Below are 17,790 nucleotides of genomic sequence, written 5' to 3'. Positions count from 1 at the left end.
AGGGTTTAGGGTTTAGATTTTAGGGTTTAGGGTTTAGATTTAGGGTTTAGAATGAGTTTTTTACACGAACGGTTTAGAGTTTAGGGTTTAGGGTTTAGGGTTTAGGGTTGAGGGTTTACAGAGTAAACTCGAAAACACCGGTTCTTTGCTACTACTTGCAATCATCAATCGTTAACGTCGCCGGTCTGACCACTTGAAGTAATTAATCAAACTCAATCACTTACATACAGAATTAAGATCTCAACAGCTTCTTTTAACCATTAAACACTTCGTACGTATATACACGAGTTTAAAAGTTAATATTATATACGATATGTCATATATGATTGAGTGTTGACAATTTGATTTGAATTGGAAGAATTTAGTATAATAATCGTAGTTTTTGCTTAAAAAGTTCAATAATGAAATCTTTTTGCTGTCCAAAAAAAATCAATAACGAAAAAAGTTTAAACTCAAACAATCAATTTAGCCCAACTAATTCCTTTCCCCTTCTTTTCCTTAGCCTAATAAACCAATAAGGCCCAACTAATTTCTTTCGCTTCTTTTCCTTAGCCCAATAGCCGATTACCTCACAAGCCATCAGTTTATAAGACCACACATTTAGAAACCGTAGTTCAGACAACGATTCCAGCCACAATCTTACACTACTATCCTCAACCTTCACTTCACCAACCCTAAATCGTTCGTTCCAGACACTTCACATATGATATTCGAGACAAGTCACAGGTATGTTCCTTCAATTCAATTCGTTCTAAACATCAAATCGATTCCACAAAGCATAAAGTTTTCTGTTTCTAAAGGAAAAGAGTTTCAGGTTCAATCTTTTCGGTCCTTGATGTACCAGAAAGATTTCTGGTTTTTTGAGTCAATTAAAATCCTCGTTAGTTTAATTTATTAACTTTGTATGAACAAATTGATTGTATCAGAAAAGAAGGAATTTGGGATGGATCAAGAATAGCAGCTATTAGGGGTGTTCATCGGTTCAGTTTTCGGTTTGTTCGGTTTATTCGGTTCGGTGTATTCGGTTTTGAATTTTTTTTGGGCAAAACCGAAAACCGAACCGAAAACCGAATTCAAAGTTAAAACCGAACCGAACCGAAAACCGAATTCAAATTCGGATTCGGTTCGGTTTTCGGTTAAAACCGAATACAATGAAAAAACTGAGAACGATGGTAGTTTAATTGTGGCGTTACTGATGTCTTAGTTATTTATATCCTAAAACAATGACGTACTATTAAATTATCAAGAATTCAATGATTTATTAATATTTACAGCTTAATTATGACGTGTATCGCTTCTGTTATTAAGAACAAGAATATAATAATTTGAGTAACATAATTATAATGTGAGTTACCAAATCGTCATATGGGTGAGAACATATTTTATTGATTGGATCCTAAATTATAATGACATTAAAACATAAATATACAAATTGAATATATAAAAATTTGGAATTCGGTTTTGAATTCGGTTTTGGGTTAAACCGAATTCAGAATTTCCAAAACCAAAAACCGAATTCAAATTCGGTTTCGGTTTGACTCGATCCGAAAACCGTTTTTAAAATTCGGTTTGATTTTTTTCCGGTTTGGTTTCGGTTTAGTTTTCGGGTTCCACGGTTTCAAACCAAATACTAACCACCCCTAGCAGCTATTGATGATCTTAGAAAAGGTTCGATGTCGTTATTATTATAATTATCATGTTGTTATCATTAAATTATTAATTAATTATTTATATAATTGTTAATTAATATATTATTATTATTATTATTATTATTATTATAATAATTATTATATATTATATTATATATTATATATTATATGTTATCATTATTTAAATTAATTTATTATTGAGTGTTGACAATTTGATTTAAATCGAAAGAAGTTAGTTTAATAAACAAAGTTTATGATTAAAAAATTAATAAAGAAAAAAGTCTAAACCCAATCAACCAATTTAACCCAACTACTTCCTTTCTTTGGCCCAATACTACAAGCCATCAATTTAAGATTACGCAACCAACGATTCCAGCCACAATTTAAGATTACCATCTTCAACCTTCACTAACCCTAAATTGTTCTTTCCAGAATTTTCGCAGATGGAATGCGAGACAACTAGACAAGTAACAGTAAAGCAAGCAAAAGTTGTTCTAAGACCAAATAGGTAATTAGGATGCTCTCGTTATGATTTCGTACATGTCACTTTGTTTTATTTTCTCATAATAATAAGTCATGAATATGATCTCAGGGTAGATATGATAGTTCTAAAGAACAAGATGTGATTAGAGATCGAGTATACTTGTAATTACCGAGCTCTTTATGAAAGACAAGCCTATCGTTTTCAAGTTTGAACATATCTAGAAATTGATTCTGGTAAAGACATTTGTGCTTTATTATTAGATAACCATGCACTTCGTTGGCTTCAATTTTTGATATTGTTGCGTTATTTACGTGTGAGGTTTTAAAAACCATCGATTCTATTTGCACTATTCACTGATTCAGGTATAAAATGATAGAACATTCATTTCTCATACATTCAAAGCCCTGCTACATGAGTCTTAAAGATTGAGGCTATTCATAAAATTTATTTAATAAGATACAAGAAAAATACGGATATTTTAGTGCTACATGCGAATCTGTCCACTCTTGAACATGATCTAATTGGAGTGAATAGGATGTCCAAGTGTGTCAATACATGTGTGAAATTTTTTTGTGTGCGCTGCGGTAGCTTGACATGGCCAGCTGAAAACAAGCTAAGCTATGTCTTGATAAATTAGCTGAACACAACATATGTTATAGTGTGGTTGAGTGATTCGAAAAGAATTGTCCTACCCTTGATGATTTAAAACACTATGTTAAGTCGTTTAATACAACCGGATTAAACTACGATAAAACGTTGTATATTGTTTATTACGTATCTATAGATGTGACGAAGATTTTTTCATGGGGAAAGAACAATATCTTACCTGTCATTCGAAAACACAAAATTAGGTGAAAAGGAACTTATGGAAAAGGTACATAAAATTACAGTTTTTGAAAACTATGTATTGATCCAATTTTTGAAAGCAAAATTACATAATTTGAAAAGCAACAAGGATGATGAATCATCAGCTCTTCCCGAGAAATTGTCACATTTTTTTCATTCGATTTTTTGACCTCAAAGATTATACTTATGACCAACTACAAGACTGACTACGATAGAAAATCGAAAAGGTTCTGAAAGACCCTATTTTATTGAGAAAGACCTTAAGTTTCCTAAGGTAGATTCAAAGTTTTTCTGGGATTTAGATGACTTTGTAAAGATATGCAACTCAAATATGTAAGTCACCTCGTCAAAGTTCATCTTAATTCAGAAAAAGTTTGAATCTTCCTTGACAAATTTAAGGCTTTCTCAGAAAAATTAGGGTCTTTCAGATCCTTTTTGACTTTCTTTCGTAGTTGGTCTCGTAGTTGATCAAAAATATGGTATTTAACGTCAAATATCGAATGGAAAATAATGGGACATTTCTTGGGGAGAGTTGCTGAATCATCAGTCTTGTTAGTTTTCAAATTCTGTTATATCTGCCTTCACAAACTGCATTAATACAAACGCGCTTTTTCCACAAGTTCCCTTTTAATCTGATTCTGTTTTTTCGAGTGACATGTAAGATATTGTTGCTTCTCATGAAGTAATTTTTGTCACATTTACGGATAAGTCATAAATTATATGCAATGCTTTATTGTAGTTTGATCTGGCTGTACTAAACGACCTAATATAGTTTTTTAAATCATCAACCAGTAGGGTAATTAATTTCTTTCAACTAAACTACAACATATGTTGTCTTTAACAAATTTATCGAGACATAACTTAGTTCGTTTCCCGCTGGTCTTTCCTAGCCACCATCGCGCACACAGAGAATTTTCACACATGTATTGACAAACTCGGACATTTGATTCATTTCAATTAGATCATGTTCAAGAGTGGACAGATTCGCATGTGACCCTAAAATATCTGTGTTTTTCTTGTATTATATTAAATAAATTTTGTGGATGATCCCAATCATTTGAGACTCGTGTAGCAGGATTTTGATTGTATAAGAATGAATGCTCTATCATATCCAAAATCCGTGAATAGTCCTAATATAATGTCGGTGGCTTTTGAAGCCTCGCACGTAAACATTGCAACAATGTCGGAAATTGAAGCCAACAAAGTGACAAGAGTCATCTAATAATAAGGCACAAATGTCTTTTTCAGGATGACTTACAAGTCCCATTTGCTGAACATGTTGGTATGAATGGTTTAGAGCATTCCAAATGGGAACAGAACCTCAGAACAACTGTAAATTCTTTCAATGTGAGTTTGACATTGCCAGTGATGAAACAATAGAAACAGACTTCGAGGTATTTGTTATTTTAACTCAAGGTGCTGAAGAAGTTCGATATTGTCGATTATGTGGTAAATTAGTTCCCCTAAGATTCTTGTAAAACAATAACATTCACAATTGTCTATCCTTAATATATTCAAAAAAATTATTAACTTTGACTAACTAGTACGCCTGCTTTCTTTTTGCAGATAAAGCTGCATTACAGAAAATTGTTGGTAGGAATTTTGGATATATGTGTTGTGCTGTCTAACAAGTTTGTTCTTGCGTGGGAAAATTAAAAGATGAGCTGCTGTTTGAGGAGATTAAAGAGGAACTGGTAAGTAAATGTATGTAGGTTGTGATCAATCATCATTTCATGAGAATTTTTTACTTGTCCTCTGGGTTGGGTTCACATACAGTCCTGGTTGGGTTCACATACAGTTGGGGGGACAGTTAATTACATTATGTAATAGTTATTATTATTATGACATTCTGTATGCTTTTTAATCATTTGGTTTCCTTTTATTTAATGAATAATGACAATATTATGTTATTTTAGATCAATGTGAAGAGCTTAGATGTTGAGACGGTGAAGAAAATTAGTTCGTTTGTGACGCTAAGAGGCCACCCTTGCGATTTACTATCAATATTGAAAAAGAAAGATAGTGATAGGCAATTATTAGCAATCGAATCCTTAAAATAGGCATTGAACAATTTGGAGAAGTTATTCCATTTGATAGACATAGTGGGATGCGACGTTAAAGTGGTTCTTGTTTTGAGTTTGGCAAGAGGCGACTATTACACCGGTGTCGATTATGAAGTTGTTTTAACTTGGGGGACCACACGGGTTGTTTTTCCAACTCTTATTAATCTTTGTCGATCTCCCATTAACTTTTGTCCATCTCATTGTAGTCTTCCTAGTTATGAATGAATTAAGTGTATAACCTTGTCACATGCAGATGCGGTGGTCGAAGGTTGATTCGATTGTTGTTGGAGAATGTTACGATAACCTTATGGCATGTTTGGTTCAGAACCTGTTGCTGCAGTTTGTATCACTTTGGAAATAGACTATCTAGTCATAATCATTGAAAAAATATTCGACAATTGGTGCAAATAAGAATCAATTGTCAAATGCTACGACTGAGAAGCAGGTTCGTGAAATGAAAGTGTTAGTGTGCATGAGAGTGAATTATGATATTATTAAAGAAAAACTGACGTCAGTGCGAATCTCAACACGCAGTACTCCTTGGTTCATGCATAAATCGATTATATGATGGTTTTCGGTTATGCTGAATATGCAAGTGATACCGTTAGATATAAAATAGAAATGAATCTGAGGTGGTTCGTTTAGACGAGTTTATTGATAAGTTCCTCAAGTTTTTTTCATATGATTTTCATGCTCATATCTTCATTGAGTTCGTTAATAGATAAAAATAGTTTATGTTAACTGCTTATCAAGTTAGTGTACTACTGTACTTCCTGCATGTATTTCTATTCATCACTATAATGTCTAATCGTATTGGCTAACTTCATTGAATTCTTCCGTACTTAACGCTTGAACTTGTTGATCTTAACTACATGTTACAATAGGTTGCAACTGATTTGAGCTGAAACTGATGTTTTGACATACGGAAACCTAGCACAATAAGTTTATTTTGAGCAGATACGGATGTTTTTACAAGACTAATTATTGAACCAGTACCCTTTTGCCATTTTAAACAATGGATTTTTGTTACTCAAGTTGCACCAATTAGACAATCAGACTATAATATGGTGTAATGGTAATTGGTAAATTTGCAACTTTACAAACACAATTCATTAGTGAAACACTCAAATTCAAGACAATGGTAAAACATTCATCTTCTTGGTAAGCTGAATGGTCTTTAACATTGCGTGTTTTGAGTCTGCATTCACAACCGTTGGATCTAGCACATCGATAATCTGACATTTCTTGATCTTTTGAAACTCCCACCCAAGCAAATTTCCACCTTCAATGTCTTTAAACTCTTGACCCGTGGGTTCTTTTCCAGTCAACAACTCAAGAAGAATCACACTAACTGACCAAAGCTATAAACATTACCCCAAGTTGTTGACCACCAGCTTTGACCATACTCAGGTGGAATGTAACCAAATGACCCAGCTAAATCTGTGCTCACGTGGGTCTCACATGCACTTATTAGCCGGGCCAACCTAAAGTCAGCAACTTTTGGTTCGAAATCTTCGTTAAGTAAGATGTTACTCGTTTTAATATCCCTATGAATAATGTGAGGAATGAACCCATGGTGAAGAAAGGTTAACTCATGGGCTGCACCCAGTGCAATTTTGACCCGTTTGGTCCAACTCAAGATTCACAACCCTGTGGGCCCAGTTTGGTTTCGTAACCAAAGATGCAAACTTTCCGTTAACCATGTACTCGTAAACGAGCAGTTTGTCATCACCAAACGAGCAGTACCCGAGTAACGAAACTAGATTCCGATGTTTGACTTTTCCAAGTGTTTCCTTTTCCACCAAAAATTATCATTGACCTTGCGTTTTTGACTTGTTCAGTTTCTTGACTGCTACGATTTTCCCATCAGGCAATCGGGCTTTATAAACAGTCCCAAATCCACCGTCACTAATGATGTTCGATTTACAAAAGTTATTGGTAGCTCCTAAAATTTCAACTAAAGTCAACTTGATCAAGTGAATTGTTCTTCAACTTGATATCATCAATTTTTTTTCAATATCCTTCATATTCTTGATCCTTTTATTCCATATTTTTGCAAATAAAAACAGCATGATGACTAATACTCCGATCAGGATAGAAATCAAAGCCCAAATCTTCAACTTTTTTCAAATCGATGAACTGGGCATTGCATACCAAGAACCCCGCGACACGAATCTTTATTCCCGGCTACCAATAGTTTCGACATGTTGCTACAAATCCCACTTCTAGGAACAGGGCCCACTAATTCATTTCCCTCCAAATTCACAAAATTTAAACTCGAAATGCTACATAACTTTTCAGGTATTCGACCCGCGAGCTTATTGTTTGAAAAATCCAAATACTCGAGCGCCGTTAAATGCCTGAGTTCTGACGGAACCTCCCCATTAAATAAATTGCCATGAATATCGAATAAAGTTGGATACTACATGTTGCCTAACCATCGAGGCAATTGACCCGAAATCTTGTTTTCATGTACGAAAAGCCCAAGTAGAATCATCATTTTCTTGAAGGTAGAAGGAAGTTCTCCATTAAGCCGATTTTTGCTTAAATTCAAATGGGTCAACCTGTTTAAGTCTCCAGATGTGGCCGGTATTAAGCCCGAAAGCTTATTCCTAGTCAAATTTAGCTCGACTTAACCGTTTAGTTGACTTAATTTGTCAGGTATGGACCCAGTTAGATTGTTATTCGCTAAATAGAGCCCTTGAAGCTTCAAGAACCACTTAATTCCACTGGGATTGTACCTGATAACCGATTCTGAGATAAATTTAACGTCGTTAAGTTCGTTAAATTAACCAAAGATTTTGGGTTTCACCATTAAGCATGTTTCCATTTAGTAAAAGTTCAACAATAACTGAACATCTAACAAGATATGTACGTTTATGGTTAATCTGGGGATGGAGAAACAAATTAATCAATGGGGCCATGGAACAAAGGAGATCAATCCTTAACGAACATATATTCATATCCTTAAGGATCCTTTCTTACCATTGGCTTTCAAAAAGAGGTTCAAAGATTTCGATGGGGATGGATGAATGGAAGCAGAATCCAGAAAATATTGGTCATAAGCTTGGTTTCAAGAAGTTTGGATTCTAGGTTGTTATGTAACATGGAGTGTGTAATCCTTTTTGGTCCTGTTTTTTCATATTTGTAAACCTCTCATTCCTTGCGTGGTTTTGGTTGTAACATCTTTAGCAAATAATTACGACTTGTCAAAAATAATGTCAAATGACAGCTAAATAAATATAAACCGAGTCCACAAATTCATAAAAAGAAGTTTTGGTGCTTGGTTTGGTTTGTTTGTTTGGTGATATTCATTTGGTGCCTTCGAGTTTAGGTTGGAGTTGTTTAGTTTGATCGGTTTTGGTTATAGTGGAGACTCGACGATAGATAGTTTTCGTTAATTTGTAGTTTTCTAGGTATGAGCCTCCAAGAGCCGTTGTTTGTATTCTTTGTTGAAGTTGTTTTCTTTTGTTTCTATATGAGGTTTTTTTTTTTTTTTTTTTTTTTTTTTTGTTTTTTTTTTTAAGTTTGGGGGTCTTATTTATGTGAATGTAACATAAGATTATATTATATGAAGGTGCTTGTCTAAACTAACAAGAAAAAGTTATCAATTCGAGTTGAATAGTTATCCGAAACCAAAACGTTTGTTATGATATACGTGCCTTATAGGCATGTTTGGTTCAAAATCTGTTGGAGGAAGTTACGATAACCTTATAGGCATGTTTGGTTCAAAATCTGTTGCTGCAATTGGTGTCTCTTCGGAATTAGGGCGTGTATTCACAATCATGGAACAAAACCAAAAAATGAGAAGCGGGTAAAATGAAAAAGACAGTCAATTGTCAATCTGCTCTTTTGTTCAAGGTTTTCATAAAACACTTGCTAAGCACTTTGACCATAGTTGATACATGTTTTGACATATGTAAGTATGTAACAAAGTAACAATGCGTCACAAACTGAAATCAGTTGATACATGTTTTGACATATGGAAACCTAGCACAAGTAGTTTATTTTGAGCGGATACTAGTTTTGTTGCCGGCTTTTACGAGACTAATTATTGAACCAGTATCCTTTTGCCACTTTAAACAATGCATTATTGTAACCTAAATTACACCAATTAAGCAATAAGTTACTCAGAGTTGACAAAACTATAATATGGTGTACTGGTTAATTCGTAAATATGCAACTTTCCAAATACAATCCATTAGTGAAACATAAGTAGTAACGAAAATCTGTTAGTGTTGGTTGAAACAATACGATAATCTGTTAGTGTTGGTTGAAAAAGATGCTGATTTAGATATGTTGAACAAAATTCATTCAACAAACATGGAATGAAAGTGAAGGTCCATTTATCTAATTGAATTTATACTCAAGTTTTCATATTGAACGTATATGGCTACTAATTTAGAGTCCCTCTATTAAAACAGAATGATTCATTCACTACTGGACGATTCAGATTCTAAATGATTTAAATGTTATGATTGTACATGCTTCTGATTACAATGGAGTACTTGTTTGATTATTCTACTAAATGACTTTATGAATGATGTAAAATTAATTATCATCAATTATTAACGTTATAAATGAATAAATAAAAGAATTTAACTATTTGATAAGTGTTATGGATATAATTTAAGGAGGATATTACATGAAATAAAGGTGCTTAATGGTTAAAGCTGTTAAGGTTGTGTTTGTTTTCTTCTAAATTGAATTGTTCAGCATTGAATACTGAATTGTTCAACATTCACTGAATTTGTTTTTTACATATGAATGTCAAAGGATGAAGAACCATTCATCAGTATGTGTTCAACCATTCAGAGTTGAATGAGAGTTAATAGGTCGTAACTGATTCAAGTCAAAACTTCACAAAAACGTGTAGACCAACGGGGAACACACTAACCCACCAATTCACCCTCGAAGGGCTGATGTCAGGCAATTACCTCAACCGATAACCCAACCATATGACAGGCTCAGGATTCGAACATGCGACCATCTTCACAAAACCTTCCACATGGCGGACCTAAAGTATTAAAGTCAAGGGTACCTAGCACTAGTTTATTTTGATGAGATACTAGTTTTGTTGCAGGCTTTTACAAAACTAATTATCGAACCAGTATCCTTTAGCCACTTTCAACAATGGATTACTGCAGCTTAATTTACACTAATTAGACAATAAGTTACTTAGAGTTGACAAAACTATAGTAATTGGTAAATAGGCAACTTTCCAAACACAATTCATTAGTGAAACATTCAAATAGTAAAACATTCATCTTCTTGGTAAGCTTTTTTAAGAAGCATACAACTTACATGCAACTATACCATCTTTATACATACTTATAAATACAAAACACATCACAAGAGATGATTTTTTAGATTTTTCAAGAACTTGAGCACATGAAGCATAGTAGGACGACTCGCTGGATTTTCTGATAGACAAATAGCAGCAATCTGAATGATCTTCAACATCGCATGTTTTGAATCTGCATTCACAACCGTTGGATCAAGCACATCAACAATATGACCTTTCTTGATCTTTTGAAACACCCACCCGACCAAATTCCCACCTTCAATGTCTTTAAACTCTTGCCCTGTCGGTTCTTTACCAGTCACTAACTCGAGAAGGATCACACCAAAGCTATAAACATCACCCCGGGTTGTTGACCGCCAGCTTTGACCATACTCAGGTGGAATGTAACCAAATGTCCCTGCTAAATCTGTGCTCACGTGGGTCTCACATGCACTTATTAACCGGGCCAGCCCAAAGTCAGCAACTTTAGGTTCAAAATCTTCGTTAAGTAAGATGTTACTCGCCTTAATATCTCTATGAATAATGTGAGGAATGAACCCATGGTGAAGAAACGCTAACCCACGGGCTGCACCCAGTGCAATTTTGACCCGTTTGGTCCAACTCAAGATTCCCAACCCTGTGGGCCCAGTTTGGTTTCTTAACCAAAGATCCAAACTTCCATTAACCATGTACTCGTAAACAAGCAGTTTGTCATCACCAAACGAACAGTACCCAAGTAACGAAACTAGATTCTGATGTTTGACTTTTCCAAGTGTTTCCATTTCCGCCAAGAACTCCCGTTGACCCTGCATTTTTGACTTGTTCAGTTTCTTGACTGCTACAATTTTCCCATCCGGTAATCGAGCTTTATATACTGTCCCGAATCCACCGTCACCAATAATGTTCGATTTACAAAAGTTGTTGGTAGCTTCTAGAATGTCAACTAAAGTCAACTTGAACAGGGGTGGTTCAAACATGGCTAAATTGATACTTAAAGGCTCTTTTGACCTGCTACTGCTACTCAATAGATGCAGATTATGATCAAGTGAATTGTCCTTTAACTTTATATCATCGTTTTCTTCAATATCTTTCATATTCGTGATCCTGTTCTTCCAAATTTTCACAACTACAAACATCATGATTACTGATACTCCGATCACCATAAAAATCAAAACCCAAATCTTCAAAAGTTTTGATCTTTTTTCAAATCGGTGAACCGGGCATTGCATACCAAGAATCCCGCCACACAAATCTTTATTCCCGGCTACTAATAATCTTGAAATGTTGCTACAAATCCCACTTTTAGGAACCGGACCTTCTAGTTCATTTCCCTCCAAATTCACAAAATTTAAACCCGAAATGCTGCATAACTTTTCGGGTATTCGACCCGAGAGCTTATTATTTGAAAAATCCAAGTACTCGAGTTCGATTAGATCCCCAAGTTCCAATGGAATCTCACCAGTAAATCGATTCCCGTGTATATCGAATACAGTCAAATAAGACATGTTGCCTAACCATCGAGGCAATTGACCCGAAATCTTGTTTTCCTGCACGAAAAGCCCGACTAGATTCACCATTTTCTTGAAGGTGGAGGGAAGTTCTCCATTAAGCTGATTATTGCTTAAATCCAAGTGGGTCAACCCGTTTAAGTCTCCAAATGTGGCGGGTATTACGCCCGAGAGCTTATTCCCAGTCAAATTTAGCTTGACTAAACCGTTTAGTTGACTTAGTTGGTCCGGTATGGACCCAGTTAAGTCGTTATACGCTAAATACAACCCTTGCAGCTTCAAAGAACCACTTAATTCAACTGGTATGTTACCTGATAACCGATTCTGAGAAAAATCTAACGTCGTTAGGTTCGTTAAATTAGCCAAAGATTTTGGGATTTCACCCGTAAACATGTTTCCATTCAGTAAAAGTTCAACTATAACCGTACAGTTACCAAGATCGTTAGGAATCGAGCCCGTTAACCGATTATTTGAAAGATCATACAGCCCATGGTGCTGAACATAACTCGAATCCGGAATGCTGACTTGACTAAAATACTTTGACTTTTTTGAAAATGGAATTGACCCTGATAGATCATTATTTGAAAGAACCAAACATTGCAACTCGGGCAAACTAGAAATTTCGTCTGGAATTGACCCGTTTAATCTGTTAAACCCAAGATCTAATGTAGTTATAGATATGCAGTTCCCAAGTTCAACAGGAATTGAACCATTAAACTGATTTGAATTCAAGTTAAGAACAGAAAGTGACATCAGCTTTCCAATCTCTTTCGGTATTGACCCGGTCAACCGATTGTTATTAAGAATTAACCTTTCTAACATAACAGAATTCCCAATTTCTGGGATTAATTCACCCTCCAACACATTATTTGCAGCAGAAAATTCCAACAGATTAACTGAATTCCATAAACTAACTGGTATTGAACCAGTTAAGTTATTGGAATCAAGATCAAGAACCATCAAAGGAAGATTTGAAATGTAACTGGGTATGGACCCGGTTATCAGGTTATCCGAAATTATCAACTGAGATAAATTACCACAGCCCGTAAAAGTATCTTGAATCGAGCACGAAAGCATGTTACTTTCAAGGTCAATCTCGGTCAACGAAACTGCATTGCATATTTCCTTAGGAATAGGACCAGTTAACAAGTTGTTACTTAAACCAACAAGAGTAAGCAATGAACAGTTACCAATCTCGGGTGGTATTCGACCCGTGAACTGATTACCAGATAGCAAAACCGAATTAACCTGATCCCATTTCCCGAACCATGATGGTAACGGGCCCGAAAGACGGTTGTTTTCAGCTGAAAACGACATCATTGGAAGGTTCGAAAGCTCTTCTGGTAATGACCCGGATAATGAATTGAATGAAAGAACCAATGTTTTAAGATTAAAACAATTTCCAATTTCACTAGGGATTGAACCATTAAGTTCAGAGTAAACAAGGTTCATAATTGTTAAATTTTGTAGCTTTCCAATAAACTTAGGGATGGAACACTTTAATGGGTTATAGGAAAGATCAAGTTTTGATAAAGCTTGAAGCTTTGACATTGTTTCTGGTAATGGGCCATTAATCAAAGAAGAAGGGGAATAGAAATTCTGTAATCTTGAAAGATTCCCAATTTCCGGTGGAAGTTCACCGGAGAAATGGTTGATTCCGATGAAAAGATCAGTAAGGTTTTCAAGATTACCAATTTCCGGTGGGATTTCACCAGACAGTGAATTATTAGCTACATCCAAAAAATTTAAACTTTTAAGATTTAGAAACAAATCCCCAGAAAGATTACCGGTAAGAAAATTATTACCAAGCCCAAGTGACCGGAGCATTACAAGATTCCCAATTTCCGGCGGAATTTTTCCGGTGAGTGAGTTTGAAGATAAATCAAGTGACTCAAGATATAACAAATTCCCAATATTTTTTGGAATTTCACCGTACAAATAATTAGGTCCCAGCTCAAGTGTCCGGAGCTCCGGTAAGTCACCTATTTCCTGAGGTATCTCACCGGAAAATTGGTTTTGTCCTAAACTGAGCAGACGTAGTCGCCGGAGATGGGAAATTTTGGGTGAAAGGTTGCCGGAAAAGTGATTAGAAGAAAGATCAAGAACAATGAGATTGGAAAGTGAGAATATTGATTCATGAAGTGTACCGGTTAGTGAGTATTGTGAGAGAATAAGTTTAAAGATTTGATTTTTATGACAAAAAACACCTTCCCATTCACAATGTGAAGTGTTGGAATTAGGGTTCCATGTGTGTAAACTGTGTGTGTTTGAGAGTGAGTTTTTGAAAGAAAGCAGGGTTTTTTCATCTGGGCTTTGTTCAAAAATTGTGGAATCAACAACAACATTGTTGTTGAAGAATAGGCTTGTTGTGAAGATTAAGATTGTGAGAAACAAGATGTTGATCACCATTTTCTTGTTTTTGTGTGAGTTTGAAGTTTGAACAAAAATTATTTTAAGGCATTCTTTTATGAATAGGTTTTGGGAACATGAAAGAGTTAAGGGAAGTACATACAGAAACAGAGATTCGAAAAGGCTTTTGGGAGTATACATATAATGTTTGTTTTATGCATTATGTTTTTGTTTGATGTATGAAGAAACGGTGTCGTTTGCTGAAGACAAGGGCCCCTACTTTTTTTCCTTCTTTTTTCTTGGTACAATTTATTCCTAAAGTTCCAAATAGTTATCTAATCTATAACCATGTCACATCTGTCAATATTATGTGATACTCGTTTCTGTATAAAATATACTCATACATTAATATTACACACAATTACACGTTTTATACTCCGTAGGTGAATGCATCATTATTAGGCCACTCCATATCGTAACTAAACTATTCATCCTTTTAACCTTCCACATCAGCGCTACATCAACACAAATATCCTATAACTAACTCATAACTAAACACTCCATATCATGGCTAAAACAATACTCCTCTTAATATACAACGTACAAGCAATAAAGCATCAAGTCCAACAATAAAAAGCACTGAGACCCGCAATTCCTATAACTCTTCCGTTAAATCTATGGTGAAAGCGGGTAACTAACGCGGGTAACTAAGTGGTGCCTATGGTTAGTTACGGGTAATGAGCGGGTAATGGGCGGGTAACTAACCATAGGGGGTGGTCTTAGTATTATATTTATACTTCATCCATCATAATTATGAAATAAGTGATTGTACTATATTGATAAATAATTGTACCATCATGGTTTATATATCAAACATTGTAGCGGATATATCATTGACGTTTATGTTAAATACGATATACGTGAACTTTTGTGAAATAACCTTTTGTTAAAAGCATTTTGTCGTGCATTCGAGTAGTAGTAAATAAAAGGATAAAACATTCTAGCGGTATTTTAAGAGTCATTCAAATAAAACGACGTGAGTTCAAGACTCGTGAGAGACATTTAATTTATATGCTACATACATATATAATTGAAAAAAGATAAAATATAGTGATAACCGATGTTTTGAGTGTTTATTTTAGTGTTCTTGAGGAACACTAAAACTAAAAATGTGAATAAATAGGATTAATGTTTCTCTCATTACCCCTGAAAAAGTCTTGTGGTCACATACATCGCACTCACCATATGCTAGGGTTCCAATAACGTCATCATGTCCTCACCTCGCCCTCAAAAACCCGCCTTCATTCTCGTGCTTTTTATGCATATCTTAGAACGAGTATGCTAGAAATTTGTCTTGTACCTTTGGTTTCCCAACATATACTTTGGTATAAGTAATTACTATAATGGGTCTGAATTCTTTGTAGAATGGATGGACAGTTTTTACGTAATCGGTCTGTTATGAGAAAAAGTGTGTGATGGAAGGTGCAGTCAAAACGTACACATACTAATTGTATTTAATGAATCACCAACTTCATCCTTAAAGTCCTCTTGATCAATCTATATTAGACAAGGTGTTACATTGATATGACGTGGAGGCAATTTGAGGGTTTTTCGAGTCGGATGATTTGTGATGTGGCAATGTCATTTTTTGAGGGGCGTCGTGGGTAATTGTTAAAAAGGATTAATCTAATTGTTGTGTAATATTTGTATTTTCATTAAGTTGGTTGATCTTTTAGGCTAGTTGACCTAGTGTGAGTTTGGAGGATATTTGCAGTAAAGCTATAAGGATTGGATTCTAGATGTTGCTGGTGAACATTGAAGGGTTAAACACAATGTGAATCGAGTGTTGGTTAACACAAATAACATACCTGGTATGGGGTTTGGTTAACCAACACAATGACGGGACACAGTTGTGATCTAATTAATATTTCAGGGTCCAAAAAAAATATTCCAGGGTCCAAATTTGAGCTTTTATTTATTTGAGGGGTCTTTATGTAAATATGTGATTAGCCGTCATATAGCATAGATAGAAATAGGGCTCGATGTTTCAGTTTTTCATTTATTCATTCAATAGTTTGTTGGTGTAATCATTCTCTCTCAATTTAATCCTCACAAAGTAGAGGAGTTTGTGATTTGTGGTAATCTTCTGGTGATTAGTTCCAATCTTGTGTTGTTTGTGTAATTTCTTCATGGTATCAGAGCGGCTCGCTCGATATTGATTCGGTTTGGTGTTAATCTGAAAAATCAAATTAGGGTTTTCAGATTACGAAGGTGTTTTGTGAAATTAAGATTTGTTTTCATCATATTTCCTCCAAAGTGAAACGATCTTGTTTCACTCATTTGATCGGGCTAGATCTGGGATTGCAATTGTGGATTTAGGGCATATTCTTGTTGAACCCTAATTTCACATTGTTCTTGGTTGGTGTTGATTTTTGGTTGTCTTCCGCTGCTATTAAAGGATTGTGGAGTACTCTGTAAGGCAATTCTTCCTACTTGTGTTGGTAGCAAGTCAATGCTCGTGGGAGTTTCTGTGCTTACATGAATCAACTGCCCCCATTTGAGTACACTTGGTCTATAGCCAAGATCTCTTCATTATTAATCTGTTTGTGTGAAATTTGTTGATATAATTGTTGTTTATTGTTTGTTTACTTGATTTAAGAACACTGCACCCAACTCTTGACCTTGATCTATAAAGATCTAAGGAAACATGATCAAGTGCAGTAAGTTCTTTAGGTTTTGTGTGGTTTGCTATCTGATTTTGTGTGTTTATCTGTTTTTTGCTTTTTGTTGTGAAAATGTCTGATGTAGAAGATGAAGTCACCATGATAAGTAAATTGGACTTTGGTGATCCACTTTACTTACATGCAAGTGATATTAGCAGTACACCTCTCATTAATTTCAAATTAAAAGGAACAGAAAACTATAAGTCTTGGTCTTGTGCAATGGAACTAGCATTGCAAACAAAAAATAAAACTGGTTTTATAAATGGGTCTTTAGAAAAATCTACAACAGATGGTGTTCTGGAAAATCAATGGGAGAGGTGTAATGCTGTGGTTCTTTCTTGGATTTTAGGTGCTATGAGTGGGGAGTTGTATTTTGGTCAAGTATATTCTAAGGTTGCTTCTATTGTTTGGAATGAACTAAAAGAGACTTATGACAAAGTAGATGGCTCATTTATGTTCAACTTATATCAGAGAATAAATTCATTAACACAAAATGGCACATCTGTCTCAGGCTATTATTGAAATGTCCCGTTCTTATTGATTAAAACGTTCCATATTAATTGATTTCGTTGCGAGGTTTTGACCTCTATATGAGACGATTTTCAAAGACTGCATTCATTTTAAAACAAACCATAACCTTTATTTCATCAATAAAGGTTTAAAAAGCTTTACGTAGATTATCAAATAATGATAATCTAAAATATCCTGTTTATACACGACCATTACATAATGGTTTACAATACAAATATGTTACAACAAAATAAGTTTCTTGAATGCAGTTTTTACACAATATCATACAAGCATGGACTCCAAATCTCGTCCTTATTTAAGTATGCGACAGCGGAAGCTCTTAATAATCACCTGAGAATAAACATGCTTAAAAC

At 34.9% G+C, this 17,790-nt stretch overlaps 2 protein-coding genes, 1 long non-coding RNA gene and 1 pseudogene across 5 annotated transcripts; 2 read left to right on the top strand and 2 right to left on the bottom strand.

Annotated features, from left to right (window-relative positions):
• The first annotated feature begins 1,646 nt into the window (after nt 1-1,646).
• LOC139865981 (uncharacterized) lies at nt 1,647-5,875 on the top strand. Of its 3 annotated transcripts, XR_011765185.1 has the most exons (6): nt 1,647-1,668; nt 2,242-2,366; nt 4,228-4,428; nt 4,546-4,673; nt 4,896-5,183; nt 5,296-5,875. It is a non-coding gene; the product is annotated as an uncharacterized lncRNA (long non-coding RNA). The 3 variants fall into 3 exon arrangements; XR_011765183.1 differs by having other exon boundaries at nt 4,228-4,673; XR_011765184.1 differs by lacking the exon at nt 1,647-1,668 and adding an exon at nt 2,111-2,157 and having other exon boundaries at nt 4,228-4,673.
• A 297-nt stretch (nt 5,876-6,172) lies between these two features.
• On the bottom strand, nt 6,173-7,966 carry LOC139869094 (probable receptor-like protein kinase At5g18500; annotated as a pseudogene).
• A 2,425-nt stretch (nt 7,967-10,391) lies between these two features.
• LOC139869093 (uncharacterized) lies at nt 10,392-14,243 on the bottom strand. Its single transcript, XM_071857418.1, has one exon. It carries the CDS (start codon nt 14,241-14,243, stop codon nt 10,392-10,394), a length of 3,852 nt encoding a protein of 1,283 aa, XP_071713519.1.
• Nucleotides 14,244-16,978: 2,735 nt separating this feature from the next.
• Nucleotides 16,979-17,428, top strand: LOC139869092 (uncharacterized). Its single transcript, XM_071857417.1, has one exon. It carries the CDS (start codon nt 16,979-16,981, stop codon nt 17,426-17,428), a length of 450 nt encoding a protein of 149 aa, XP_071713518.1.
• Nucleotides 17,429-17,790: the final 362 nt, after the last annotated feature.

This window comes from Rutidosis leptorrhynchoides, chromosome 9 (genome assembly GCF_046630445.1).
Source record: "Rutidosis leptorrhynchoides isolate AG116_Rl617_1_P2 chromosome 9, CSIRO_AGI_Rlap_v1, whole genome shotgun sequence".
Lineage (NCBI taxonomy): Eukaryota > Viridiplantae > Streptophyta > Magnoliopsida > Asterales > Asteraceae > Rutidosis > Rutidosis leptorrhynchoides.
The sequence above is the reverse complement of the archived record's forward strand: the minus strand, read 5'-3'. Positions and strand labels throughout refer to the sequence as shown.

What these genes read in the sequence shown, in the direction of transcription:
- LOC139869092 (XM_071857417.1), top strand. Translation starts at nt 16,979, where the DNA reads ATGTCTGATGTAGAAGATGAAGTCACCATGATAAGTAAATTGGACTTT.
- LOC139869093 (XM_071857418.1), bottom strand. Translation starts at nt 14,243, where the DNA reads ATGGTGATCAACATCTTGTTTCTCACAATCTTAATCTTCACAACAAGC.